This window comes from Poecile atricapillus, chromosome 20, assembly GCF_030490865.1.
Source record: "Poecile atricapillus isolate bPoeAtr1 chromosome 20, bPoeAtr1.hap1, whole genome shotgun sequence".
In the NCBI taxonomy this organism is placed as follows: Eukaryota; Metazoa; Chordata; class Aves; order Passeriformes; family Paridae; genus Poecile; species Poecile atricapillus.
In genome coordinates this window covers 8,100,930-8,125,210 of record NC_081268.1, presented here as the reverse complement: position 1 = coordinate 8,125,210, position 24,281 = coordinate 8,100,930, and the positions used below count along the sequence as shown (strand labels likewise).

Here is a 24,281-nt window from a genome sequence, read left to right as displayed (position 1 = left end):
CAGCTGCCTAATTACAGGAGCTGTCACTGTCTCGCAGAGATCAGGAGATGCGGGTGCACGTGGGGGAGCTTTCAACCGCACAGATCATTTTTAGCTCATTAAAGCAGAGAGAAAACCCCATCTCCTCACGGGACAGTGTGTCACAGCCATGGGCAGAGACAGCCACTGTCCCACTGTCCAGCTGCCTGCTGAGCCGTGGGAAGAGCTGCTGGATGGAGAAGTGCATGGGCAAGCAGTTTCCCCAGCTCAGAGAAGCAGCAGACCCTGGCCTGTCGAGCCCACTCACCCATTTCTTTCACTTCTGGCTCTGCACTTCCCCTGATCTCCTCTCCTCAGCCCTCTCTGCACCACCAGCCTGGAGGCAGGGGGGCAGGAAGGGAGAGAAGAGGGTCTGTCCCTCCCTGCCACCTCCACATGGGGATTTCAAACCACCTCAGTAACGCACAACAGGAGCCCCTCCAGGCTCCTGCCAGCAGTGGGTACGAAAGAGGGACAGGAACTGTGTTCACTGAGTCAAAGTCATCTCATGAGGAAACAGCAAAGCCAAGAGGAGAATCCCAGGATGACCCAGAAGTGCTGGATTCTCCATCAGATGAATCCGCACGCTCCCGGGTGCTTCCCTTAACTGCAGCTCAGGAAAGACCTTGGAGGGAAAATCTTTCCCCCAGTCTCCAGCACAGTTAAATGATTGCTTCCACCTCCTGAAAATCAGATCCCAAATCCCATAGACAAGGCCAGGAACCAAGCTGGGAGCACGGAACAAGACACAACAAGAAATACATCACCCCAAGAGGCTCAGGAGGGAATCTTTAGGGAATCACCCAAGTATGGAGCACACATATGGAGCTGGTGCAGCCAGCTCCAAGCACCTTCCTGACCACTTCCAAGAGCAGAGGACCCCTCTCTGTGATGTAGAGGAGGTAAGACCATCCCCATCCACAGATTTGGAAGCGCTGGGCAGGGGAAGTCCAGGACTGGTGCCCCTGGGAGAAGCCCCAGCCCAGGCAGTCCCCGTGACCTGACCTTCAAGGAATGGGAGCAGAGCTATTCCTGGATGGCAGCGCTGCTGGAGCTGACTCTGCTGGCTCAGAAAAGTTTAAGAGCAGCAGGATTAAAAGGAGATGCAGCCAAAAATGCAAAGAGATCCTGGAGCTGAAATACATGCCAAGTTTCTCCCTTACACTTCAAGACACCCACTCATCCTCCCTAAGGGCCTGTCAGACTCACATGGCAAAAAATACATGCTCTGCACCTACCCAAGCCCAAAAGAAAAGACCTTGAAATAAACCTGGAATCCAGGGCTGGCAGGAAGACAAAGTTGGGGGTGGAAGAGGAATTTTTGGTGTCTCTTTTCTAAGGAAGGAACTGCCTGACAGCTCTGCTGCAGGAGACCACGGCTCACGGCCCCACAGCTCACACAGCCCCCTCAGACACGGCAATAGATTGCTTTTAATTATAGGACACCCACTCAGAGGCCCCCGGGTGTCCAAGGGACTGTAATGGAAACTAGAGCTTTATGGAAATTAAAAAAAAAAAAAAAAAAAAATCACAACAAGCTGGTGCATTCATGGAAGAGAAAATTCCAAGAAAAAGTGGTCAGTGTGTGAGCAACGTTGCCATTTGCTAACCCTGACAAGAGGAACTGCAGGCAGCTGGCAAAGGGGAGGTGGGATCAGAACAGCAGCCTCAGACTCCCTGGACACCTTCTGGTGTGCCACCCCCATGGGCAGGGGGATTGGAAAGAGATGATCTTTAAGGTCCCTTCCAACTCATCATTCTGTGATTCCAAGAGGCTGCTCAGGCAACAGCGAGAGGGAGACTGGGTTAGGCTGGGAGTGCAGCTCCAGCTGGCAAGATGCAGCTCTGGGATGGGGAGCCAGTCACTGGATGGAGCCCAAGCTGCTGCACGTCCCCAGACACCCCGAGCCATTCCCTGTGGTGCCAGTGGTGTCACAGCAGCCTCCACCCCCAGCCCAGCCTCTCCAGCGCCGCTGGGTGAGCTGGAACAGCACGAGCTGGCAAGTCCTGTGGCACAGCTGAGGGCAGAAGCAGCCCAGAGCTGCTGCCAGGCACGGGCAGCTCCAGCCTCCCCTTCACTCCACACTGACAGGGCGATGTTTGGCTAAGCCATTAACAGATGCTTGCTAAACATGTGGAAAATCTGTTTTCACAGAGCAGCTCCAGAGGGCAGTGAGTGCTGTGGGGTCAGAAGTGGTGAGGGCATGGCTGGAGCAGCAAGGATGGGATTGGCAGGTGTCCACACTTCATCCACATCTCCTCATCTTTGTGCCCTCCTCCTGCTGCTCTGTTGGTCCATCAGCTGCCTGGAGGGCAGGACACACTCACTGCTCCCTCCATCAGGGCTGTGCAGATCCCACCCTGCCCAACACTCACCAGTAACACCAATAAAAACCACCCCACCGTGCTGGACACGGGGTCACCAATGTGACAGGGACAGCAATGAGGCAGCAGAGCCTCAAAGTGCCTTCAGGAACAGCCACATTTTATTGTGGCCAGAGAAAGTCTTGTTGAGAGCTGTCTTTCGTGAAAACTTTCTTCTTCTTTCCTTTTTCTTTTAAAAATGTGTCAGTTTAAGATTGTAAAAATACTTTCATCTTCAAAACAGTGTCACAACTCCCCTTCAGCATTTTCATAACAATGCTGCCATTCTGCCTTCAAAACATCTTCCCCAACTTATTGTTCACACATTCACTGAACTTTAAAGCTCAGAACTGAGGGACTGCGATGAAACTGGAACAAGCTGCTCTTTGAATAAAGACAAGTTTTCCTTTCATCTCGTGCTAATTAACAGAAGTATCCTTCCCTCTGTGCCAGCCCCTGGTCAGCACACGGCACATCCCTCAGACCTCAAAGGAAAACTTCCCTCTTCCCTCAGTTCATCCCATCTGTGCAGACACAGTGCAGCATCCCAGAGACCAGAGGGATTTCCCAGAGAGGCAAACACCAGGGAGAGGCAGGGGGAGATGCAGGAGCTGCTGCGGGACCCTTTCATCTCACTCAGGACCGGCATTATTGCAGCAGGAATGCAGGAGCAACCAAAGGCCAGCAGCATCCCTGAGGCTGGCAGCACCTCCAGCCCATGGAGCCTCCCTCCTGCCCAAATCCCAGCACTTGGGGCCACAGCTTGTTAAGGGACAGCTCCAGGGATGCTCCAGACACCCAGAGACCAGGGATGCCCCGTTCCTCACCTTCTGCCACCACAGCAGAGACTGCTGGACAGAGTAGATCTTGCTGCCCACTGTGAGACCGCTCTCCCAGCCCAACCATTCCCTCTAATTCAGTTCATGACAGGAATGAAAATGTCCCTGGGCACAGCCCTAACTGCTGCAAATATTTTTGGAGCTGGAAGAAGGAGAGCATGGAGAAGAGCAGGGAAGCTGCAGAGCCATTAGCAGCCAATTTAAGGCTGCAGCCTGTTCCCAGCCAGGTCCAGCACCGGTCTCTTCTCTCCAGGTCTCACCTGCTTTGCAGCTGCCAGGGCTGAGAGAAGCACCATTCCAACCAACAGCTTCCCCAGAATCTAACAACAGCAGAAAGAGCAGGATATTAACATTAACACCTGCTTGTTTGCCCTTAGGCACATCCAGAGCAGTTTAGTAGAGAGATGATCAAAACAAGCAGCAGTTAAAAAAACCCACGGCTCTGAATCCACAGAAATGCCTTTGCCTTTTGAGCCTCAGCAAAAATATCACCTTCCTTCCCATCCCAAACCCCTCAGCTTGGAGCTGCCCTCCCTCAGCAGGGCCCTGGAGAGGCTGCAGGACAAGGGCTGGTTTGCAATGCCCTTCCCAGGAGGTGACCACAGACCTCCTTCAGCTGTGGGAAAGGTTTATCCATGGATAAATTTGCACCGTTTCTGCTGGAGAAAAGTTTTGGAGACCGCAGCCTAGTAAAATTTGGCTTTACATGACTTAAAGCACATCTCAAACCAGAGAAGCCTTTGAGCAGTGGGAAACATGATTTTAGGGAGGAAATGCAGCTGGGAGGTGCCACAGGAGAAACACCAATGGATTGTTTAGCAAAGAACAGGCTCTCACAAGGCTCAACTTTCCTGCAGCATCCCCTACAACCACCCCGTATCTCACACCACCCAACTCAGGCGGGAGAAGTGTTGCAAACAGGATTTTTTCCCTCCTGTTTTGCTTTTAAGTGGCTCTTTGCAGCACACTGTAAAACCCTTCATCACAGAGGAGGGAAAAGGTTTTACAGCAGTCTTCAAAAAGCAAGCCCAGGCAGTGAAGGATTCTTCCTTCAGCACACAGTTTTGGGTGGCACACGGGATTTCAGGCAGCGCTCCTGGGGAGCAGAATCTGAGCTTGGCAGAATCCCTGAGGCCGGCAGCATCCCCTCCACCTCTGGCTCATGGAGCCTCCATCCTGCCCAAATCCCAGCTCCTGTCCCCATCCCCACACACCTCTGAGCCACGGCACGTTAAGGAACAGCTTGTCAGCCGAGCAGCAAAGGCAGCTGCTACAAAAGCAGAATAAAATCGAGTACAACCAGGAGCAGCGTGTCTGCCGCTCCAGCAAGACCCCAGGCTGGCTGCGAGCAGCCCCTACAGGCAGCGTGTCCCCGACCTCCCTCCCAGCTGCCATCCCCCAGATAATGGATTTCCTCCCCTGACACAGCAGAAGGCAGGAACACAGCGAGGACAACTGCGCTGCTCGGCTGGGAGAGAGGCAAACACCGGCGGGGGAAACGGCAAGGGCTGGAAGATGTAAAGTGATGTAGTGGAGTTTGTGTCTTCGTGCAGCTCTGGCTTCTTGAATTGTGTTAAAAGTCCAGGCTGTTGCTGTTTGATTAAATGCACTTCCAGCCCTTCTGATCACGCTCAGGAAAATTAAAGCAAGAAACACACGGCTGTTGCTCCAGTACAAGGTGTGAGACTGCAATGGCTGCAGTAAGAACAGCCACAAACCTCTAATGCCTGTTTGAAAATTGATCCATTTTGAAGGTTCTTAACGCCCAGGCTCTGTGAATGGTGCTGGAACCAGCACATCCCATTCCTCGTGGCCTGGGGAACCACCCCCAATGGGGCTCAGGGAAGCAAGCAAAGCTAAAGGAGCAGCAGGAGCCAACACTCGAATTCCTCAGGGATGAGCTTGGGAAGGTTTGGAGCAAGAGCAAAGGGAAAAAAGGGTCCTGAGATATCCCTGCTCCATCCCAGCAGTGCCCACAGCAATTCCCATACTCAAACCTGACAGAACAGCCTCCCTCACTGGTGTGTTTGCTCCTGCTGAAGGGGGGACCTGAGGCTGGCAGGCACCACGCACCCTGCCTCTCCTGTGATGCTTTTGATGGGAACACGTAGAGAGGCTGCTTTTGATTTTACAGTTTGTTTATAGCACACATTTGGGGAGCTACACGGAATGGGAAAACACATCCCATAAACAAACTGCTAAACAAAACAGGCTAAACACGTACCACTCCAAACCAAAATAGATTCCAGCTTCCCGCCGTGCTTCAAGCCTAGGCCTCTGAAACCGCCTGGCTTGGTGCCCCTGCTCCCGCAATCAGTTTTGATTTTTAGGCTCTGTCACCACTGGCAGCACCTTCAGATGCTTCCCACAGCTCCAGGTAAGCCAAGAGCAGTGAAAATACACCCAGCTGGGTGTGGAGAGCAGCAGGGGCGATGGAGGCATCACCTTTCCCTGCTCCCACCGCACAGACAGCGAGTGCCCAGGTGTCACCAAAGGCTGCGGGATGCAGACCTGAGGCACCAGCTGGCTCCAGGACTGACTGCACAGACAGAAGGGAACATCAGCTGACAAAAGACTCACACAACAAGAATTTCAGGTAGACATTTAGTGTTTCCCTCCCAAGAACTGCCCTGCCAGCTGAACCCTACCACCCTGCTAAGGCCCAGAAGCAATTCCTCAAGCGTTTAAACTTTATCATCCCCTCTCTGGGGCTGCATGGAGGGCACATTCCCCTGCGAATGCCTCTTCTGTCAAGATACAAAGCTGTTGAAGCTGTGTGAAAATAATTCCCACCCACTCCTACTGCCCCAGGAAAAATATTTCTTTGGTGGTTTTGCATAACAAACAGCTACACGGTTTGTCTGTTTCTCCCGAGAAACTCAGGCTTAGAGGGAAACACCAGCACAGCGCTACTCTGAGACCAGACTTCATAAAGTTCCCCCTGCAAGGGGGGGAAATACTACCACAGAGATTAGACTGCCGCTGCTCCTGATAACATTCAGTCACCCTAGCAGGCTGCAGCACAGCGAGTTTGTAAAGCTCCTTGGGAATCCTTCAAGATGAAAGGTACAGTATGATACGGATGTATTATATCCACGGGCTTTGTTACAGCACACATTTCCTAGCATGGTTTTATTGCTGCAACACAAAGTTCAGCCGAAGCCCGGGGGCTCTCCAGGTGACAAATGCAGCCCTGCAGCCCTCCCTCTCCTCTGCAGGGGAGGAAAAATGCCAAAGCCCCTGATGGGGAGGCGGCAGGCGGAGCAGCCACCGCGCTGCTGGCAGCAGGACCTGCCTGCACAGATAAGGCCAACGTCACCTCTCTGGATGGGCTTCCAGCCTGCAACGTGTCTGACTCCCAAATGTACCTGTCAGCTTCCCAAAATGCTGCTCTCACTGCGTCCTATCCCTCCTTTTCTGCTGGACCTTCTTCACAGCGTCATGTCCAAGCCACCCCCAGTAAGGGCCAGGAGGCTCCATCAGCTGAGCCAATGTTAATTAAGTGGTAGCCAGCACTGCATCCCATGAAATACACCAAGCTGCCCACCCTGAACTTCTGATCCCAGAAGATAATGGGAGATGTTTGCTGTGGACACAGCTTGACCATGGGCTGCCCCATTTGGATGGCATGGAAGGGAGGCTGGAGAATACAGATCCTTTTGGATCACCTGCCCAACACATTTGTCTGCCTGGGCACCTCTCTCTGGCCAGATTTCCCAGGATATTACAGGCAGAGGAACAAGGAGTGTGATTGCAACGAAAAGGCTGGGAGGAATTCCCTGGGTAGGGCAGGGGAACAGAGTTTAAACCCCTCTGATTTAAACAGGTGGGAGGTTCAAAGGACATGGAAGAAGTGTGATGGGGGCAGAAGGAAAAGGGACATATCAGGATGTCCCAATAAGCCCCCAAAGCTCTCCAGAGCCCCCACCCAAGCTGAACCCACCACAAAGGTGACTGCTCAGGCCCAGCAAGCCAAGGTAAAGGTTTTCACCCTTCACCCCACACAGCAGCCTGGGCAAGGCAGGGCTGAGCAACAGAGTGAGGTGGGAACACATGGCAGCAGCTCTCACGGGAGCCCCATCATCCCAGCGAGTCCATCTGAGTGGGAAACTGCCTGGAAGAGCAAACCTTGCTCTGGGGGCACCTGCACGAGGAGTTCATCTGCTCAGTGGCACCGACTTTAACCTTATCAGGCCCCCTGGCAGCAAAAGCAACACCCACAGCAAGAGTGAGCTGAGGGATGGGCTTTTCTGGCCAGAGTGGATGAAGAGCAGATCCTGGTGCAGGGCTGCAGGGAACACCTCTGCTGCAGCCCCCCTTCCCTGCTCACACCCCCAGACCACGCCGTGGTCTCACCCCGTGTTCCACCCCGGCACGGAGCACTGCAGCAGGAAGCTGATGTTGCTGAGCACTTGGCTTGAGGCAACACAAACATTCCTATGCTGCTGCCAGCTCGGATATTCTGTCACTTGATCGCAGTTTAGGGATGTGCTGTGCTCCCTGAAACACCGATTGCTGGAGAAGCACAGAGAGCAGCAAGGGAAGGATGCCTTGGGACGGTCCCAGGCACACTTGGGAATGCCAGCTCATGTGGCAGCCAGGAGCCCTGGGGCTGGCCAGGGAGCCCAGCTCACACAGCACAGCCAGGGCAGGGATCCAGCCACAGGCGAGGCCACCCCACTGCCCTGGAGAGAGAAAAGGGTGGGAAAAAGAATCAAAGCCTCAAAGGCACCAGCACAGCTGAGCTCTTGTGAGCATGGTGATGGTTGGGAGCAAAGCTGGGGTCCCCAGAACCTGCACCCCAGTTCTACAGACCCTACAGAGGAGGCTGGGCTCACCTCTGTAGTGAGCCCAGAGCAGAGGCAGGGCAGTGTCCCGCAGCAGGCACATCCCAGCCCACAGAAAGAACCACACACCAAAACCCCCAGTCCGGCCCCAAACCAGACTGGAGCCAGACATTCCCTGCTCCTCCGAGGATGTGCAAGCCCCCATCCCTGGGGTGCCCCACTCTGCAGCCCCTGAGTGCAGCTGGCAGTGCCACTTCTGTGCCATTCCCCTGCTCTGGAGGAGCAGATTTTGGAGCACAGGAGGCCCCACGGGTCCTCTCTCCCTGCGCAGCTGACCTTCAGCAGCCCACCTCCCTGTGTGTGACCATCCCCTGCCTCTCTCTCCTAACAGGATCACTGCCATGCATATGCCTGGGAGCAGCACCATCAGCTCAGTAATCTCCCTAAATACAGCAGTTACCAGGTGACTGGGAAAAAATCTCTTATACTGCTGATGCTGCTAATGGAAAATTTCTCCCCTTTTGCTGCTGCCTTCAAAGCCAGTCGAGGTTTCCTACAGACTTTGTCTTGCACTAAGGAGAGGTGAAAGCACAGAGAAAGGAGTGCAGGAGTGGTGAGGGACAGATAATGTGAAACAGAGAGAACTGGTGCCTCTGCCCCCTCCCCACCAGCCACCTGCACCCACAGGCAGAGCTCTGGCTCCAAATCTTGTCTGTCCCATCCTTTCACTGGCAGCCACAGCCCAACCTCCCCCTGCAAGGAATCCCTTCTTCCCCCTGACCTGCAGCAGCACAGGAAACACCCAAGAGCACGGCTTCTTGCAGAGCCAAGGGGGAAGGCACCCAAAGGGAGCAACGGGCCAAAACCTTTACTCTGCGATTTTCTTCCCCACTTTCCCCCTTCCCAGGAGACAACCAGAAAGCCTCACCCAGCCAGTGCAGACACAGCAGCCAAGATCACTGCTCGTCCCCTCTGCATGCCATTCTGCTTCTTCAATACCATTAAGTGTCTCCACACTGTCTGGACACTGGAAACCGTAACTGCATTAGCTGAGACCCGAGCAGCAGCGCAAGCATTCAATTCTTTTAAGTGGCCCCATTTCTTAAGCTGGCTGTGCTCAAGAACCACCTCTGCTCGATGCCATCGTGCACCCCACAGGTAGTGACGGGGCAGGACCGGGGAGCAGCACAGGAACACAGGCCAAGGTTCATCGTTCCCCATTTCAGATGGTTGTTACAGGAGGAGGACACTTGGGCACGGGCTGTGCTGTGCACATTTCAGATGATGGAAAGCATCAATCAAGGCATCTTCTTTTCCTTCAGCTCCAACCCCAGCCTGCCCCACACTCTGAACGGCATTTTGCTGTGATGGCAGGTGTTTCTCAAGCCACCTGCACCTGTAAATGTATGTCAAAGAAGCACAGATCAATGCCTCCTCATTCCCACACACGGCATCAATCCCTTCTCCCGTTGTCCCAGCCAGTCCCTGCCTGAGCTCCTGTCACACCAGAAAAGCCCAAGGGCTCAGCCCTGTTTCACAGCCAGCCAACACCACACATCAGCACCGTGTCACCGAGGCAGCACAAAGACTTGCCCATCACAAGTTCTCACTTTTAGGGCCTAGGAGGGAACAGGCAGCAAGTTTTGGAGGTGACATCCATCTGCGTGGTGGCACTCGGAGGTCATCCACCACCCCATTCCCCACTGAGCACTGCAAACTCTCTGCATAATTCTGAATAAAAGCTCATTAATTCTTCCTGAAAAAGAGCAACAAAAGCCTCTGGCACACAGACATCATGGAAATCCAGCTGGGAGTTAGGGGGAGCAGGGGGATCCCCAGCCACCAGCCTCCTCCTGTGGCAGCTCAGCTGCAGCTCCAGCTCCTCTCTCCCTCCATAGTTAATCTTCTGTTGCCACTAGCTGGTCAGCGCGGGTACTCTTGGAAAGCAGCAGCTCCCCGAGCACAGCCTGCTCTCAGCTACACATTCCCAGCTTTAACTGGGATATTCAGCCCAGAAAATACCTGAGATGAAGCAAAATCCCTGCCAAGTCCACAGCCTGCCGTGCTGCACAAGAAATGTTCAACCTCACTCCTGGGGAGGGAAGGGATGGCCTCAGGACTGACCCATTTTCCTGGGCAGCTTTTGCCTGGAGCCTTTCTGGGGGTTATAATGCTTGCAGAGCTGCAGCTCAGCATCCACATCAACAGTACAACCCCACCCTGAGCTGGGCTCTCCCTCCTCTTCCTCCTCTTCCCAACTATAAAATCCAGCATCTTGCGAAGCTGGAGTAATCACATAGTTCTACAAGGAGGGGAAAAAATTGCTACCAGGTTTTCCTCCTTCCTATGCCCTCCCCAGGCTGTCCCCACCCTCAGGGACCTGGCCCAGACCCTGGAGCACACAGAGCTGTGGATGGGAATGGAGGGGCAGCCCCACTGTCAGGTCTACATCTGTCCCTGTCCCAGGTGACCCAACCTGCCTCATCCTCACCACATCTCACTGAGGCTTTGGGGTGGAAGATACGACTCTTTCTCCATTGGATAAGCTAGAGAACAGAAACAAAATATAAATAGCAAAAAAAACAACAACAAAAAACTCCAACACTTGATTAACCAAACCTCTGGGCTGATACTCCAGGCATCTCAAACCTATCAGGAGGCAGTTAATGCAAAGGGAGGTGCAGAAACCAGACTTTGCTCATCGGCTTTTCCACAGAGCCCACCCCATCTTTAGCTGACAAGCCCTGATGATGGGGTTGCACACTGGGCACACTCTCTGCACCCACACAGTGCTGCTCCAGACCCCACAGGCCAGCTCAAAGCAGGGAAAGGCACTCCTGAACAGCAGCATCACTAAGTTGCAGTCACACCTGCCCTCACCAGCTGACCCTTCAGCCTCCCCACCTGCTCTGCACAAACAGGAGTTGGTGACCAAAATGAGTGTGTCAACACCCTCCTCAAGAATTTCTAGAAACAATAATAAATACAATCAGCCCAGAGGGAACTGAGTGCTTTATTTTAATGTATTAACAGAAACTCAGAATGATTAAGGATGGAAAAGGCCAAGATAATTGAGTCCAACCTGTGACCGATCCCCACCATGTTGTCACCCAGCCCAGAGCCCCGAGTGCCACATCCAGGCCTTCCTTCAAGACTCAACACTCCTACCCTAAAGAGGAGAAATCCAAGTTACAAGATGACTTTGGGAAGAGTTAAGGAAGAAGATGAAAAAGTGGCACTAAACTGCTGAGGAGCTGGAAGAGCAGGGGACACTCATCAATCAGCCACACACAGGGGCCACAAAGGGACACCAGGAATGCAGACACACGAGCCTGTTTTGTGACAAGAGCCAAAACAAAGCACCTTGAAGCACTGCAGAGCAGTCAAACAGCACCCATTAAAGCCATTTATGAGAAGTGTGTAGTAAACTGTTCTGATGTAAGCCACTACAGGGTAAGAGCAGCCGTGAAAATTGCCCTGCCTCTTCTCTCTCCTCTATACAAACCTGCTCACACATAGACAAAGCTCATCTGAATTAGCTCAGAAGAAAACTGCCTCATTCCTTGGATTGCCCTCGGAGCAGGCTGTGCCGTGGTGGATGGAGCAGCTTCTGTAGGGAACACATGGCTGCTGACTGAATCCAGGTCCACACCTCAGAGACCTCACTGTGTAAGGATAAAGTCAATGATAGGCTGCACCGTTTGCCACAGTAACTCTAGGAGAATTAGAGGGGGGGAAGAAAAAGCCACAAAGCATCAGTAGTATCCAAGGTTAAGGAAAGGGCAGGATGCTTTTTCAGGAAAGGGGAGGCACAGCAATTTGTAATGCACTGGTGGCACTTACATTTGTCATTTCCTGCCACCACTGGGCTTTGCTGAGTAATTTTATAGTAACATAACTGGGGGGTAGTGGGAGAAGCATCCTTCTTGTCTCCAACGCAAGAGAGAAAAAATAAACTGAGGCGTAGGAAACACAGGAGCTGTGACACCCCACTGGAGGAGGGACACCGAGCACGGGGAGCTGCCAGTGGGTGTTTCAGCAGCAGGTCCCCGCTGCACTCCAAGAGAGATGCACAAAAAATCGAAGTTTTCTACCTTTGCTGGGAGAGGATGAAGCCACCCCCACCCTCAGCTCCTCACCTTCCTGCAGGTGCCCACCGAGGCACAAAGAGCTGGAGCTGCTGTCCAGCATCCCTGAGTGCTCACATGGGCACACAGGGAGGGTTTGGAGCATCCCCAGGTACCCTTTTGTGGAGCATCCCTGGTACCCTGATATGGGACATCCCTGGTACCCTCCTGTGGGGCACCCCTGGTACCCTGATATGGGACATCCCTGGTACCCTCCTGTGGGACATCCCTGGTACCCTTTTGTGGAGCATCCCTGGTACCCTGATATGGGGCACCCCTGGTACCCTGATATGGGGCAGCCCTGGTACCCTGATATGGGGCACCCCTGGCACCCTGATATGGGACATCCCTGGTACCCTCCTGTGGGGCATCCCTGGTACCCTCCTGTGGGGCACCCCTGGTACCCTCCTGTGGGGCACCCCTGGTACCCTGATATGGGGCACCCCTGGTACCCTGATATGGGGCAGCCCTGGTGCCCTCCTGAGCACACAGAGTGGAGCTGCTGTGGAGCATCCCCGGGTACCCACCACCCCCTAGTGGGCTCCTGCCTCCTCCGAGTAGCTGCTGCTGCTGCTGCTGCTGCTGCTGCTGCTCCTGTTGCTGCTGCTCCTGATGTTGCCAGCGTGCCATGGGCCCAGGCCTGGCTGTGTGGATGTTTCCTAGTGCTGATTTCTCCTCTGCCTCAGCAGCTCCTGCAAACCAGGCAGCCCCGCAGGCAGCGATGCTACACTGGAAGCTCTCCCTTTATGCACTTAAGAGAATAAAATCTCATATTGTCAAGGAACAGATAAAGTTGTTTCCTCCCTAGAAGGAGGAATCCTTTAAAGGGACACAGAGCAATCCATGTGCTTTGTACCAGCCAACAATTCAGGGCATCTGCCTGGAGGATGCGGCACTTTGGGACATGGTTTAGTGGTGGGCTTGACAGTGTTAGGTTTACAGTTAGACTTGATGATCTTAAAGATCTTTCCCAAGCTACATGATTCCATGACCTGAAGTTTCACACCACTACACACAAGGCCCTGGCACTGCCAGCCTTTAGCTATAGATTGCCCACCCTCCTTTAAATTTTAAGGAGTGAGGAGCAGCAGAGGAACGCTGCAGCACTGGGAGATTTACTGAGCTGGGAGTTGCTGAGCAGACCCAGGAGTACAGCCCTGGCTGCTTAAACTCGTTGCCACCAAGTAAAGAAACCTTTTCTTTCCTGCCTCCTGGCCTGGAGAGACTTTTGAGCCCTGCAGAATGGAGTGGCCTCAATTTTTTCTCAACTTCTTTCACTTCAGATTCAGTAGCATCAGCACCATGTCTCAGCTCTGCCAGCTTTATGCTTCCTGTTCTTTTTCTTTGAATCGTTTTTCCCTTTCAAAAACCCCTCCAGGATGCCAGCCAGGGTGGCTGTCTTGAGCTGTGTGCTTTAGGAGGTCATCCTGCCCCATCCTTACCCCGCTGAGGCCAGAAAGTGATCTCTGCTCACAGCAAGGTCCTGCACTCCAAGACATTCAGGAGTCCTCAACACATTTGCAGCCGGCAGGACGTCAGCTCTTACGTGTCCTCCTGAGCTCATGCCCAGACAGCCACTAAACATGTCCAGCAACACCAGAAAGAGATACAATCGTCAGAAATCAGCTACAGATAAGGACCTGCAAAGATTCTGCCAATGAGAATTCTCTGTCCCCACCAAGCCCTCCTGCATGTTACATGATTTTCACCTCCAAGAGCCCATTATGAGGCAGCAGCTGCTCTCCAGTTCCCAACCATCAATGAAGTTAGAAAAGGATGGAGAGGGAAAAAAAAAAACACCCACAGAAAACCACAGCCTTAATTCCTGCACTGGGAAAACCAACCAGCAGAAATCCTCACCCAGAGAAGAGTTAACTGCGAGCGAGACAGTTGCCACACCAGGAGACGGGGAGAAATGCAACAAATTTGAAATATCAGAACATCCACAGCAATTCATGAGCTAGACCTTGGGGAAGGACAAGTGTTTTACCTTCTCTGGAGGCAACAGACTGATTAATTCCAGGACCATGATGAAGCCATCCCACCATGGGCACAGCCTCCCTTTTATCTTCCAGTCTGCCTGACGTCTGTAAGTCCAGGGGAGCAGGAGGGGATGTTTTGGGGTCTTCTGTTCATGAAGGGGCAGGAAAACCCCCACAGATTTGCACAAGACATGCTTCATATCCATGAGTACACACATAACCAATATGCCAGGCAAGTAAAGGAAAAATTTAGATGAAAACATGGTCTCTTTACTGGCAGGCACTCACAGAAATAGGATTTGCTATACAAGATCGTGCCTCTGATCTATCAAGACAAATTTCTCTCCTTCAACTTGAGCTATTATCTAAGCTCACACAGAGGGGTTTCTTTGCTATCTGATATATTTAGATCAATGCGCAATTCACACCCAGTCCCTGAAGAAACTGTACTCTAATCTGAAAATTAACTCAGTGAACCATGAAACTTCTTATTACTTTTAACCACAGTACGGTAAACGTCATTCCTGCTGCATCAAACCTCTGTCACTCTTGTTAGTGGAAACAGGGTATCTGGTTTGTTTTGGATTTTTTCAATTGACCAACCGTGTCTAAGGAAACTGCAAAGCTCAGGAAGTACCACCAACTTATTTATTAGGGTGCTTGCTACAGCAGAGCTTCACCCAAGGTAAAATGACAGGGCTGGGGGACACGGACAGGCATTTCCCTACCCCTGATCATTGCACCCAGAGAAAGGCAATCACTCCACGAGGTATGGGAAGAGATTTGGGGTGAGCTGCCCCCAGTGCGGCTGGACATGGGCGCACCTCGACAGACCTGAGGCACACAGAGAGATGCGCTGGAAGTCCCAATCCCGTGTGTCAAGAGATACCTGAGACCCGAGTTAAGCAGGTACCCAAATTATCCTAGGTTTGGATGCCGAAAAACAGGACAGCTGATGGATAAAGCAAAGATCAACAAAACCCCTTGGGTGACCTGGCAGAGTAAACACTGCACCGCTCAGGTGACATTCGGAACAGTTCTCTTGGAGGACTGGCTGATTTCAGCACAGAAATGGATAAAAGTGACAAGAGGCAGCTCGGGCACCCCATCCGAGACAACAGGATCCGGCATCGAGACCGAAGTACGACCACAGAATTATTTCTGCTCCCATCCCCCTCCCCACAAAGCTGAGAGCGGAGGAAAGTCTGCAGCGTTCGCACAGACCCGGGCGCTGGAGTTGTGCGTGAAGCGGGAGCGAGCTTCGAGAATTAACACGAAGCATTTATAAAATCAGGCTCTGGCTAGAAAAAAAAGCCTCTCCCGGTCTGCCGAGCTCGGCGACACCTGCTCGGGGCTCAGGGCTCAACTTGGAGCACACGAGGCAGCCCCCATCACTTCCAGCCTGCGCGGGGATGCTCTCCTCCTCCCGGGGAATGCTCTCCTCCTCCCGGGGCTGGCAGCGGCGGCAGCCTCAGGCCCTGCTAAAAAATCCCTCCCCGGCTTGAAAGGCAAAAAAAAATTAAAAAATCACCCCAAAAACCCAGGATGTAGCACAGGGACAGGGTTAGAAAGCCCCAAAACACATCGAGCTGCCCGCGGAGCGGGGAGGGCGGACACGGAGCCGGCTCGGCGGGTGTCGGATGCTCCGGGGATGCTCCGGGATGGCGGGGCGGGATGCGGGACGGGACGGGACGGGGCGAGAAGCGGCGCGGGCGCCTACCGAGGGTGAAGAAGGGCAGCTCGGTGTTGTCCAGATCGTCCTGCACGGCGACGCGGCCGGGCAGCTCGCTGCGGACGAAGAGCAGCAGGCGGGACTCGGCGGCGGCGGCGGGCGGCGGGGCGCCGCTCCAGCTGATGTCGTTCTCCCGGAGCACCGGCAGCGTGGACACCGTCACCGTCTTCACTCGGCAGGGGCCGGGGGGCTCCCGCGACGCCGCCGCGCCGGGCCCGCCGAGCAGCAGGGCGGGCGGCGGCAGCAGCAGCAGCAGCAGCACCGGCGGCAGCACCGGCGGCAGCAGCGGGGGTGGAGCGGCGGCCCGGCGGCGCGGCGGAGCGGCCATGCCGGCCGGAGCCAGGCGCAGGAGCGGGAGGCGAGCGGAGCCGGGCGCTCTGAGCCGCCCCAGCCCCGCCGCCGCCGCCGCCACCGCCCGGGTCCGCCCCCCGCCCCGCCCCGGACCCGCCGCCGCTCCCCGCGGACCCTCCGCCCGCCCCGCTCCGCTCCCCGCTCCGGGAGATGCGCTCCGCACCCGCCCCGGCCCCGGAGCGCCTGCCCCCGGCAGGCACAGCCCGCTCCAGCACCGCATCCAGCCGCGAGGGATGGAGAGCAGCGGGCAGGCAGAGACAGAGCGGCGGGGATGCTTTGGAAGTGACGGAGGGAAGGGTTAAATTGGATATTAGGGAGACGTTCTCTTCCGCGTGAGGAGGGCGAGTCACTGGTACAGGTGGCCCAGAGGAGCTGCGGATGCCCCTGGATCCCTGGAAGTGCACAAGGCCAGGTTGGCCGGGGCTTGGAGCAACCTGGGATAGTTGAAGACCCTGTCCGTGGTGGAGAGGTGGAACTGGGTGGTCTTTGAGGTCCTTTCCAATCCAAATCATTCTGTAATTCTGTGATTTTATTAAAATCCTGCTGTCCTGCCCACCTCTCCCCCCATCCAGCTCATTGCCACTCTTTCCTCAGGCTGTTCCTTCCTTTCAGGGAGCTGCCAGGGTTGCAAGAGCACAGACATGAGTTCCTTGCAAGCTTTTACTAATCATTACCCTCTCCTAAGCGAACCGGCACCTCCAGCATCCAGGGCACACTGGGATGGCTTGCAATGACAAACATGAACGAACAAACTTGTAAGCTAGAGCAAAGATTTTAGATTTGGTATTTACCAGCCAGCATTTGAATGGGGGCCAGAAGGATGAATGCCCCTGAGGTTTGATCTCCATTCCTGTATCCCTCCATCACACAGATGCCTCGGTGCCGCCTGAAGGCTGGAGTTTGTGTTTGAAGACAAGTCCAGGTGAGCTCCACCGCCGTGGTTTTGCTCACACCCTGGCTTGAGCTGCGGTGGAGCCACCTGGCTCTTCCAACTGGGATGATGGGGGTGAATTGGAAGGCAAACCCAGTCCCTGCAGAGAAAATCGACACATTTGACCCCTGCCCCAGAGCGCCGTGAACTCCTGCCCGCAGTCGGGCATGACTAACAAAGACAAGGAGAGACAGCCTACAGGAGCTGTGAGTCAGTGATTCACAACAACAATTTCCTAGTGACTGCTAATCTACCTGATTTTATTTGTAGATGTACATATAAAAGAAGATGTCAAAACCCTAACAAAGCACGCTTAATGCTCAGGCTTATATTATTTCCACAAGCTAATTAAGAGCAATTCATCACATGCCTATTGAGGCAAAACAGCCTTCTGAGATACCTAGGTCATCAAATGTTAAAACCACAACAAGGGCAGAATGGCAATGAATATGAAATCCAGCAAACAAACAGCTCCAGCCCCATTCCCAGGGGCCATTCCCAGCTCCAGCTTCCAGCCCTAACAAGCCCCGCCGTGGTGTGAGAGCAGTGACTGTTTCCAGCTACAGGAATAGAGAAAGCAAAAAGCTCTCACCAGCAAAACAGGCAACTTGCTCCAAAATACTAAGTGTGGCACCCCGGCTCTGTGTAAGTTAGGAGGGTGAAGTTTCTAGGCATGCTGGAAAAAAAAATAATCAGACAAAAATGCAGCACTGTCAGGTGTTTGTTGAGAAAAGTGTAATACTAGAAAAAAAGTTTCCCTTCCTTTCCAGCTTCTTTTTATTTTCTCTCTCACTTTTTTTTTTTTTTTTTTTTTTAAAGAGGAAAGATTTTGAACTATCTTGGTTGCTATTGGTACATTGCTCCTTTCTTTTTCTTATTTTTAAAATTTCTCCTAGTCAAAGAGTGCAAAGAACCAGCGCAGCATCGATACACAAAGTGCCACACGAGTAACCAATATGGATGCAAAAGAAGTAACTTTTAAATGTTGTTTTAGAACTGCAAATGCTGAAAAAGAAGAACATCTCTTTAAGGCCCCATCCCTGTTACTTCTATCTCCTTGTAGCCATTTGCTGCACGGCTGCATCCATTTGCTGTAGAGACTTTTTTGCAGTCAGGTAGCAGGAGATTTTGGTAAGGAGCTGTCTTTGGGCTAGGAGGGGTATCTGGAGATGCTGTCCCAGCTCTGAGCAATGTAATTTCTTCTCTCAGTTTGCTGAGGACCCAGCTGAACTGGCGGGCAGGACGTGTTTTAGGGGCATCCAGATTTTCCCTGAGCCAGCTTATGCCATCGAACAAAGAGGTGAAGGTTTTCCAGGGCTCAGAGCTGGAAAGCCAAGGTGAGGAGACACAGGTTGAGACACCTGCCTTGCTACACTCACTGCAGCAAGTCCTGAGATATGAGAAAACAGCAGCTCTGTATACAGCATCTGGTGCTATTTTGCCTTTTTAGACTCACTGAGTTCTGCTTACAACTCTCTGCTGAGCAGCACACTGAGATTTTCTGGAGCCCTCCTGTACAAGCACAGAGAGGATGATCGAGGGGAAGGTTCTGCAAACCTGCAAATGGGCACATTCAGCTCCCATTTAGTCTGGATCCTTCCCCGTGTAAATGCAAATCTCCGTTCTCATTCTGAGGAGAAAAGAATTCCACCTACTTTTTCCTTCCAAAGAATTGAGCTAAAGGCAGAACTTCACTGTTTGAAAACCATCAATAATATTTGCAGAGGGAAATGTGTTAATCCTGCTTTACAACTGAGGTAACAGGTTTCTATTCTCTCACCCTTTTACAACACCAAAGTAAATGGCACGAACAGGGTTCTGAGAGTTCCACTTGCTGGAAAAATATTCTAGGAGCACTTACAGAAGTTTGTCTAATTTGCTAATTTGGAGATACTTTAAATCTGAACAAATTGTGGATTTTCAAGCCAATTGCATAGCCCATAACCCAGATTGCTATTTCTAAATGAGGCCTATTTTTAATATCTTTTTCTTATGCTTCATGGATCCAGCCTTCCCTTGGGGACGCCAGCGCCTGTCTGACCGTCGATTTCGATAGCATCGGGGCCAAGAAACAGCAAAAAAACTGCCATTCCCAGCAAAAACACCGGATGGAAATGGAAATTGTCTTACAAGTGAAAATGCATTGCGCTGACAAGACCCATCTGGGCCGGGTGAGATGGGGGACCTGACGGGCTGTCAGGAAGCACCAGCTCCATTCTCACCTCAGCTGCTGAGTGCACAGCTTGGGGGCAAATCCCTTCTTTTTTCCCCAATCTGTTTTTTTTTGTTGGGTTTTTTTTTTCTTCTTCTTTTTTCTTTTTGTTTTTAATCCTCTCTCCCATACAGGAACGCAAGGAAAATAATTAGTCGCTGCTATAATGGATAAAAAGGGATACCGAGGGCTGTGGAAATTATATCTGTAGCGGTCCCAAGCGTGGGGGTTTCGGCACAGAAAGCAGAAACATTCTCGGTAGGAGCTGGGAGCTTTTCCACGACTGAGAGGGAACAGTGGGCTGTTCCCGGGTGGAGCAGCCTCTAGGAGAAGACAGAGCATATGTTGTGTGTCATGCAAACCAGGAACCTTGGCTGTGCCTCTATATGCCTTATGCCTCTATCTGCCCACATTCAGGCCTGATTTTTACCTGAGTGGATTTTTTAGCAGGAGCTTTGAGACATTCAATTTATTTCTTAGTCCCAAGCAGCGCAGTTCAGCCCCAGGGTTATTTCCTTCTTCATGACAATACCCCAAGTGGGATTGAGGCAAAAGCAGGATTTTGTGCCTCTGTGGAGAGCTTTGTGAAGACATTTTGCTGGAAAGTGTTTAAAGTATCTGCATGATCTAAGATTAAAATGGATGGTGAAGGGGAAAAAAAAAAAAAATAAAGGTAATTCTCATTTAAAGGGTCACAGATGAAGCATTCTTTGACTTTCAATCCCATGAACTGTATTTCTGGACACCCAGAACTAATGCACCTTTTATTGGCTGGCATAGACGAGGAGGTTATTGCAAAGATCCCAATAGCAGCTTTCTGAAGTGGTTTTCAATTGGCCCTATTACTAAAGTCATGTACATACAGCAGGGGTCATTAAAATGCACTCTGTATTTACAATACATAGAGCAATTTGTGTTTGTAATGCCTGTATGTCGCAAATCCTGCTGCTTGCAATCAGAGGGGAAAGTCACTGGTAGAGCTCTGATGGAATCAGTGGTTTATATTTCACCCTGCCAGGCTCGCATCAGCATCAATAACTCTGCTGAAGGAGTAAGAAAGATTTTTTTTTCCTTTTTTTTTTTTTTTTTAGTGAAGTAAATGGCACAATATTAATTTTGTTTCCAAGCTGCAGTGTACAAATGCTGGTCCCCAGGCACACGGTACCTGACTGTGGTCGGTGACCACAGGGCTCAAGCTGTGCTTTTGCCAGCTCTCACCAGCAACACAGGAGACAGGCTGGGTCAGCAATTCCAAGAAATACCTCCTGAGAGAGGAGGGGGTGCACAAAGTGCTCTTTGCAATTCGGTTCTTGCTTCTGGGTTAAGAGCGGGTCCCTCGCTGTGCTCAGAGCTGCAGGAGATGCTGCTTTCTGACACAGCATCAAAACGGGAGCTTCCTGACCACTTCCAGAGAAGTGCCCTGAGGGGACACTCTGCCAGCTTTAGCCTCCCTGCCCTGGCAGCCAGGAGAGGCTGAATTTTCTCCTCCCACCTCAGGTACAATTAGTCGGTTCCTACCTTTTACAGGAGAGCTGTGAACCGCCAGCTGTGCGCTGGGAAACTGCCCCTGGACCTGGTTCAGAAGGGCCTGGAGAGGGAACAGGGAGCTGCATCATTTGTGCAGCAAGGAAAGGCTGTTCATCATTTTGGGCTGAGATGCACACAGACTGAACAGTTGTGGTACAGCCAGCAGCCTCACTCACCCACGGAAGGTTTGCTCAGGTGCCCAAGGCCATGGCATTTTCTGGTTGTGCTCCTCTGACATCCTGCACTGCCTGGCCCTTTACAGCTCCCCTGGGGCTCACTGGGGACAGAGTGACATCACTCAGACAGATGTCAGATACCTTCAGCCAGACATCTCTTGTGTGTGGCAGCAGCAGGGTCTTAGGCACGTCCAGGACCTTGGAAAGGGACCTTGCACACCCTGAGGCTGGAGTCAGGCAGGTACCTGCCACAATCCCCCTCCCAAACAGCCCCAGTGCCAGGCACGGGCCAGCCTGTGTCAACAACACCTACAGAGGAAGGGAAAACCCAAGGAAAAGTGGAAAGCAGCCTGTTGCTTGAGCCAAAGTCCAAGGAATGAGACTTTCCCATCCCCTCCTTCAGAAGCACTCCATCACTGCCTGCCCTCTGACACAACTTCATGAGCAGCAACAGCCTCCAGTGTGGCTCCTCTCTTTGCCAAGATGAAAGAAACCTTCAATGCATGTAACTCTTGCACTCTACTTAATTAATCAGTTTTTGCATTACAAGTGAAACTTCTTTGATGCATGAAATATTAAGGAGCAGCACAGGGAGGGGAAGGAGGGGGGTGGTATTGGCTTTCACTGCCTGGGAGATGGATGGGCTGAGGGAGCCAGGGGCTGAACTGCAGGCAGCTCATCTGCAGCAGGACAGCCTGCCCAGGTAGAGAGGTGCCAGCCAGCAAAGACATTCCCTGCACTTCTTGCCTCTCAAGCAGATGGTTTTTGCTCCCTGCTCAGGCCCTACATGCTCATCAAGGTTTGCTCACACAGGCATAGGAAGGGGACAGCGCCTGATTAAACTTTCATGAAAAATAATCTCTGGTTGATTCATGGTTTTTTTATCTCATGATGGCTGCAAGAAAGTGAAGTGAAATGAGTCTTGGGTGAAAAGAAACAGCTCCGTTCTGGAAAAGCCAGACAGGCTTTTAGTCAGATGAGGCTCTCCCAAAGGATGTGTGAGTAGTTATCTGTGTTACAGGTTTGGAAGTGCCATTTCCACGCTGAGCTCTGAAGGAGGGAAGGCAGAAATCCACACACATCAGTGTGGGTACCCCTGCAGCCCTCCCTCGTGCACAGCAGGGATTCAGTGCCACTGCACCAGGTGTGTTTGACACCAGAGAGCCACTCTGCTCTTAAAAACAGCAAAACCCAAACCTCCTTTTTCTCCCAAGTCATCAGATTTGATCAAAGTCCCCTGGCAACTCTGGAGCCCAAAGCAGAACCCTGAGTCTTTGCTTTCCACCCTGCTCCTTCCCAGCTGACTCATTCAGGAGCTGTGTTGGCTTCTGAAACAGAATGCATCAGTTCAGATCTGCTTGTACAGAACCATCAGCCCCTCCAGAGCATCACCATGGCCCTGGCTGCCACAGCTCGAGCCAAGCAGGCAGGTAACACATTCCCCATAAACAAATGGCAGTGGCTGGGCCTGCATTAGATGTGTAAAGGGTCGTAAATGAATAAATCGGTTAATTATACCCACCACAGAATTTAATTAGGCCGTCTCTGTTCAGTCTCCTTCAGCCAGAATCTCAATTATAAATCTTTATTTTCAAGGTTTCACAGCTTGGACATAACATTTTGCTCTGGGCTTTAAACATGACACACAAGGTCTTCTGTTCAGGGAGCGCTCCGGTTTTCTTAACCAATCTTTCTTAAAAAGGTCAGGTTGGGAGACCAGATGTCTTGAGGGGAAGGTAATGAAGATGCAGGGCTTTTTTGAAAGAGGTGGCTGGATGAAATTGTGGGCAGCTTAACAGAGCTGAGACATTATTAAAAGCTGCTGGGTGAAACCACGCTGGACTCTCCCCAATCCCAGACAAACAGGAGTCCTGGGTGCAAAATGTGACTGGGGCTCCTGCTAAGTGACATCCTCATCCTCAGTCCCCATCAGCAGAGATCAAGGGCTGCAGGGGCTGGGGAGAGGGACCCCCGGGGCAGGGCCAGGCAGGGGGAGCTCACACACCTGGCCCTGCACTGGGAATGTGCTCCAGGGCTCTCAGGTGCGTGCCTGCTGCTTCCCCCAGCGGGAATCACCCCTCTGCCTCCTCCTCCTCCAAGGAAGCCAGCTGGATGACCTGGAGTAGCTGGAAAAACACAAAGCAGATGAGAAATGATTCCACTTTTTAAATTGTTATGATTTTGAAGGTAATTTAGGGCCCACCTTTTGCTTTCTGGAGTTGACGGTATTGAAATCCAGTACTCTGTCTGGTTAAATGTGCTCTGAAATATTCCGATCATTTTAAAATGTCAATAGTGTTACAGGAAAAACAGAAAACTTGTTTACCAGCAGCAGAGGCATCTACAGTCTCAGGTCACATCTTCATCCAATCCCAGGCATGCTATTCCATATTCCCTCATTGAGGTAATTAGCTGATTTGCTTTCCATGCCCTATGCCAAGCCCCCTCCTCCCTCTGAGGGAAAACAGGGATTGTCAGCAGGGCCCAGCTCAACAGCCAGCCCTGAGAAGATTTTTTCTAGGCAGTCCCACTCTGGTCAGCCCAACTTTTGGCTCAATATATATTTTTAGGAGTACTTCAGGTGCCTGTTGATTTACTGCCACGACCACGCTGGCAGATTAGAATTTTGACAATATTTTCTCCACATGCCTGCCCCTAATTCCCCAGCAGCACTGTTCTGCACATCCTCCCTGTCCTAAAAACTCACTGGCTAAACCAGAACAGATCTTGAGTAAGCCAGACCACAGGACTGCTGATTATATCTTTAGCCAGCAGGTCACAATTGTTTATTTTCTGGTTGGTTCACCATTGAATTTAACCCTTTGGAAACACTGGCTGCCTGATCCGTGCCAAATTCCTGCTCAGGAGGCTTTGATGTATGGCACGAATTACCGGTAATAAGGAAAAAGATATATGGGATGGATTAATCAAATCATAAATTTCTTAAATCTCTGTGGCAGTCCATAAATCAAATTTGGCTGGGTGTTGCAGACCCTTTCTCAATGTACTATAGCAAGTAGAGATGACCTGTACATACAGAGCAGGGTTTTTTTTTTTGGTGGCCAGCTGGGAAACTCTGGTTAAATGATTAAAGAGAGTTACCTTTTCTGTAAGGAGCATGTTTATGTCTTTCAAGCTTCACTATTGAAAATGTGAGCAATTTTTGGAAGGTAAAAAGTGTAAATTCCCACACTAAGGGTTAAATCAGGCACAGAACAGCTACTGGATGAGGCTC

The 24,281-nt window shown here is 51.9% G+C and overlaps 1 protein-coding gene across 1 annotated transcript in view; it reads right to left on the bottom strand.

The window, feature by feature from the left end:
* ASTN2 (astrotactin 2) overlaps nucleotides 1–16,177 on the bottom strand; it is a 305,793-nt gene extending 289,616 nt beyond the window's left edge. The window contains exon 1 of the mRNA XM_058853725.1: nucleotides 15,838–16,177. Coding sequence (XP_058709708.1) covers nucleotides 15,838–16,177 — 340 coding nt within the window. The remainder of the gene's footprint in view (nucleotides 1–15,837) is intronic.
* Between the last annotated feature and the right edge of the window lie 8,104 nt (nucleotides 16,178–24,281).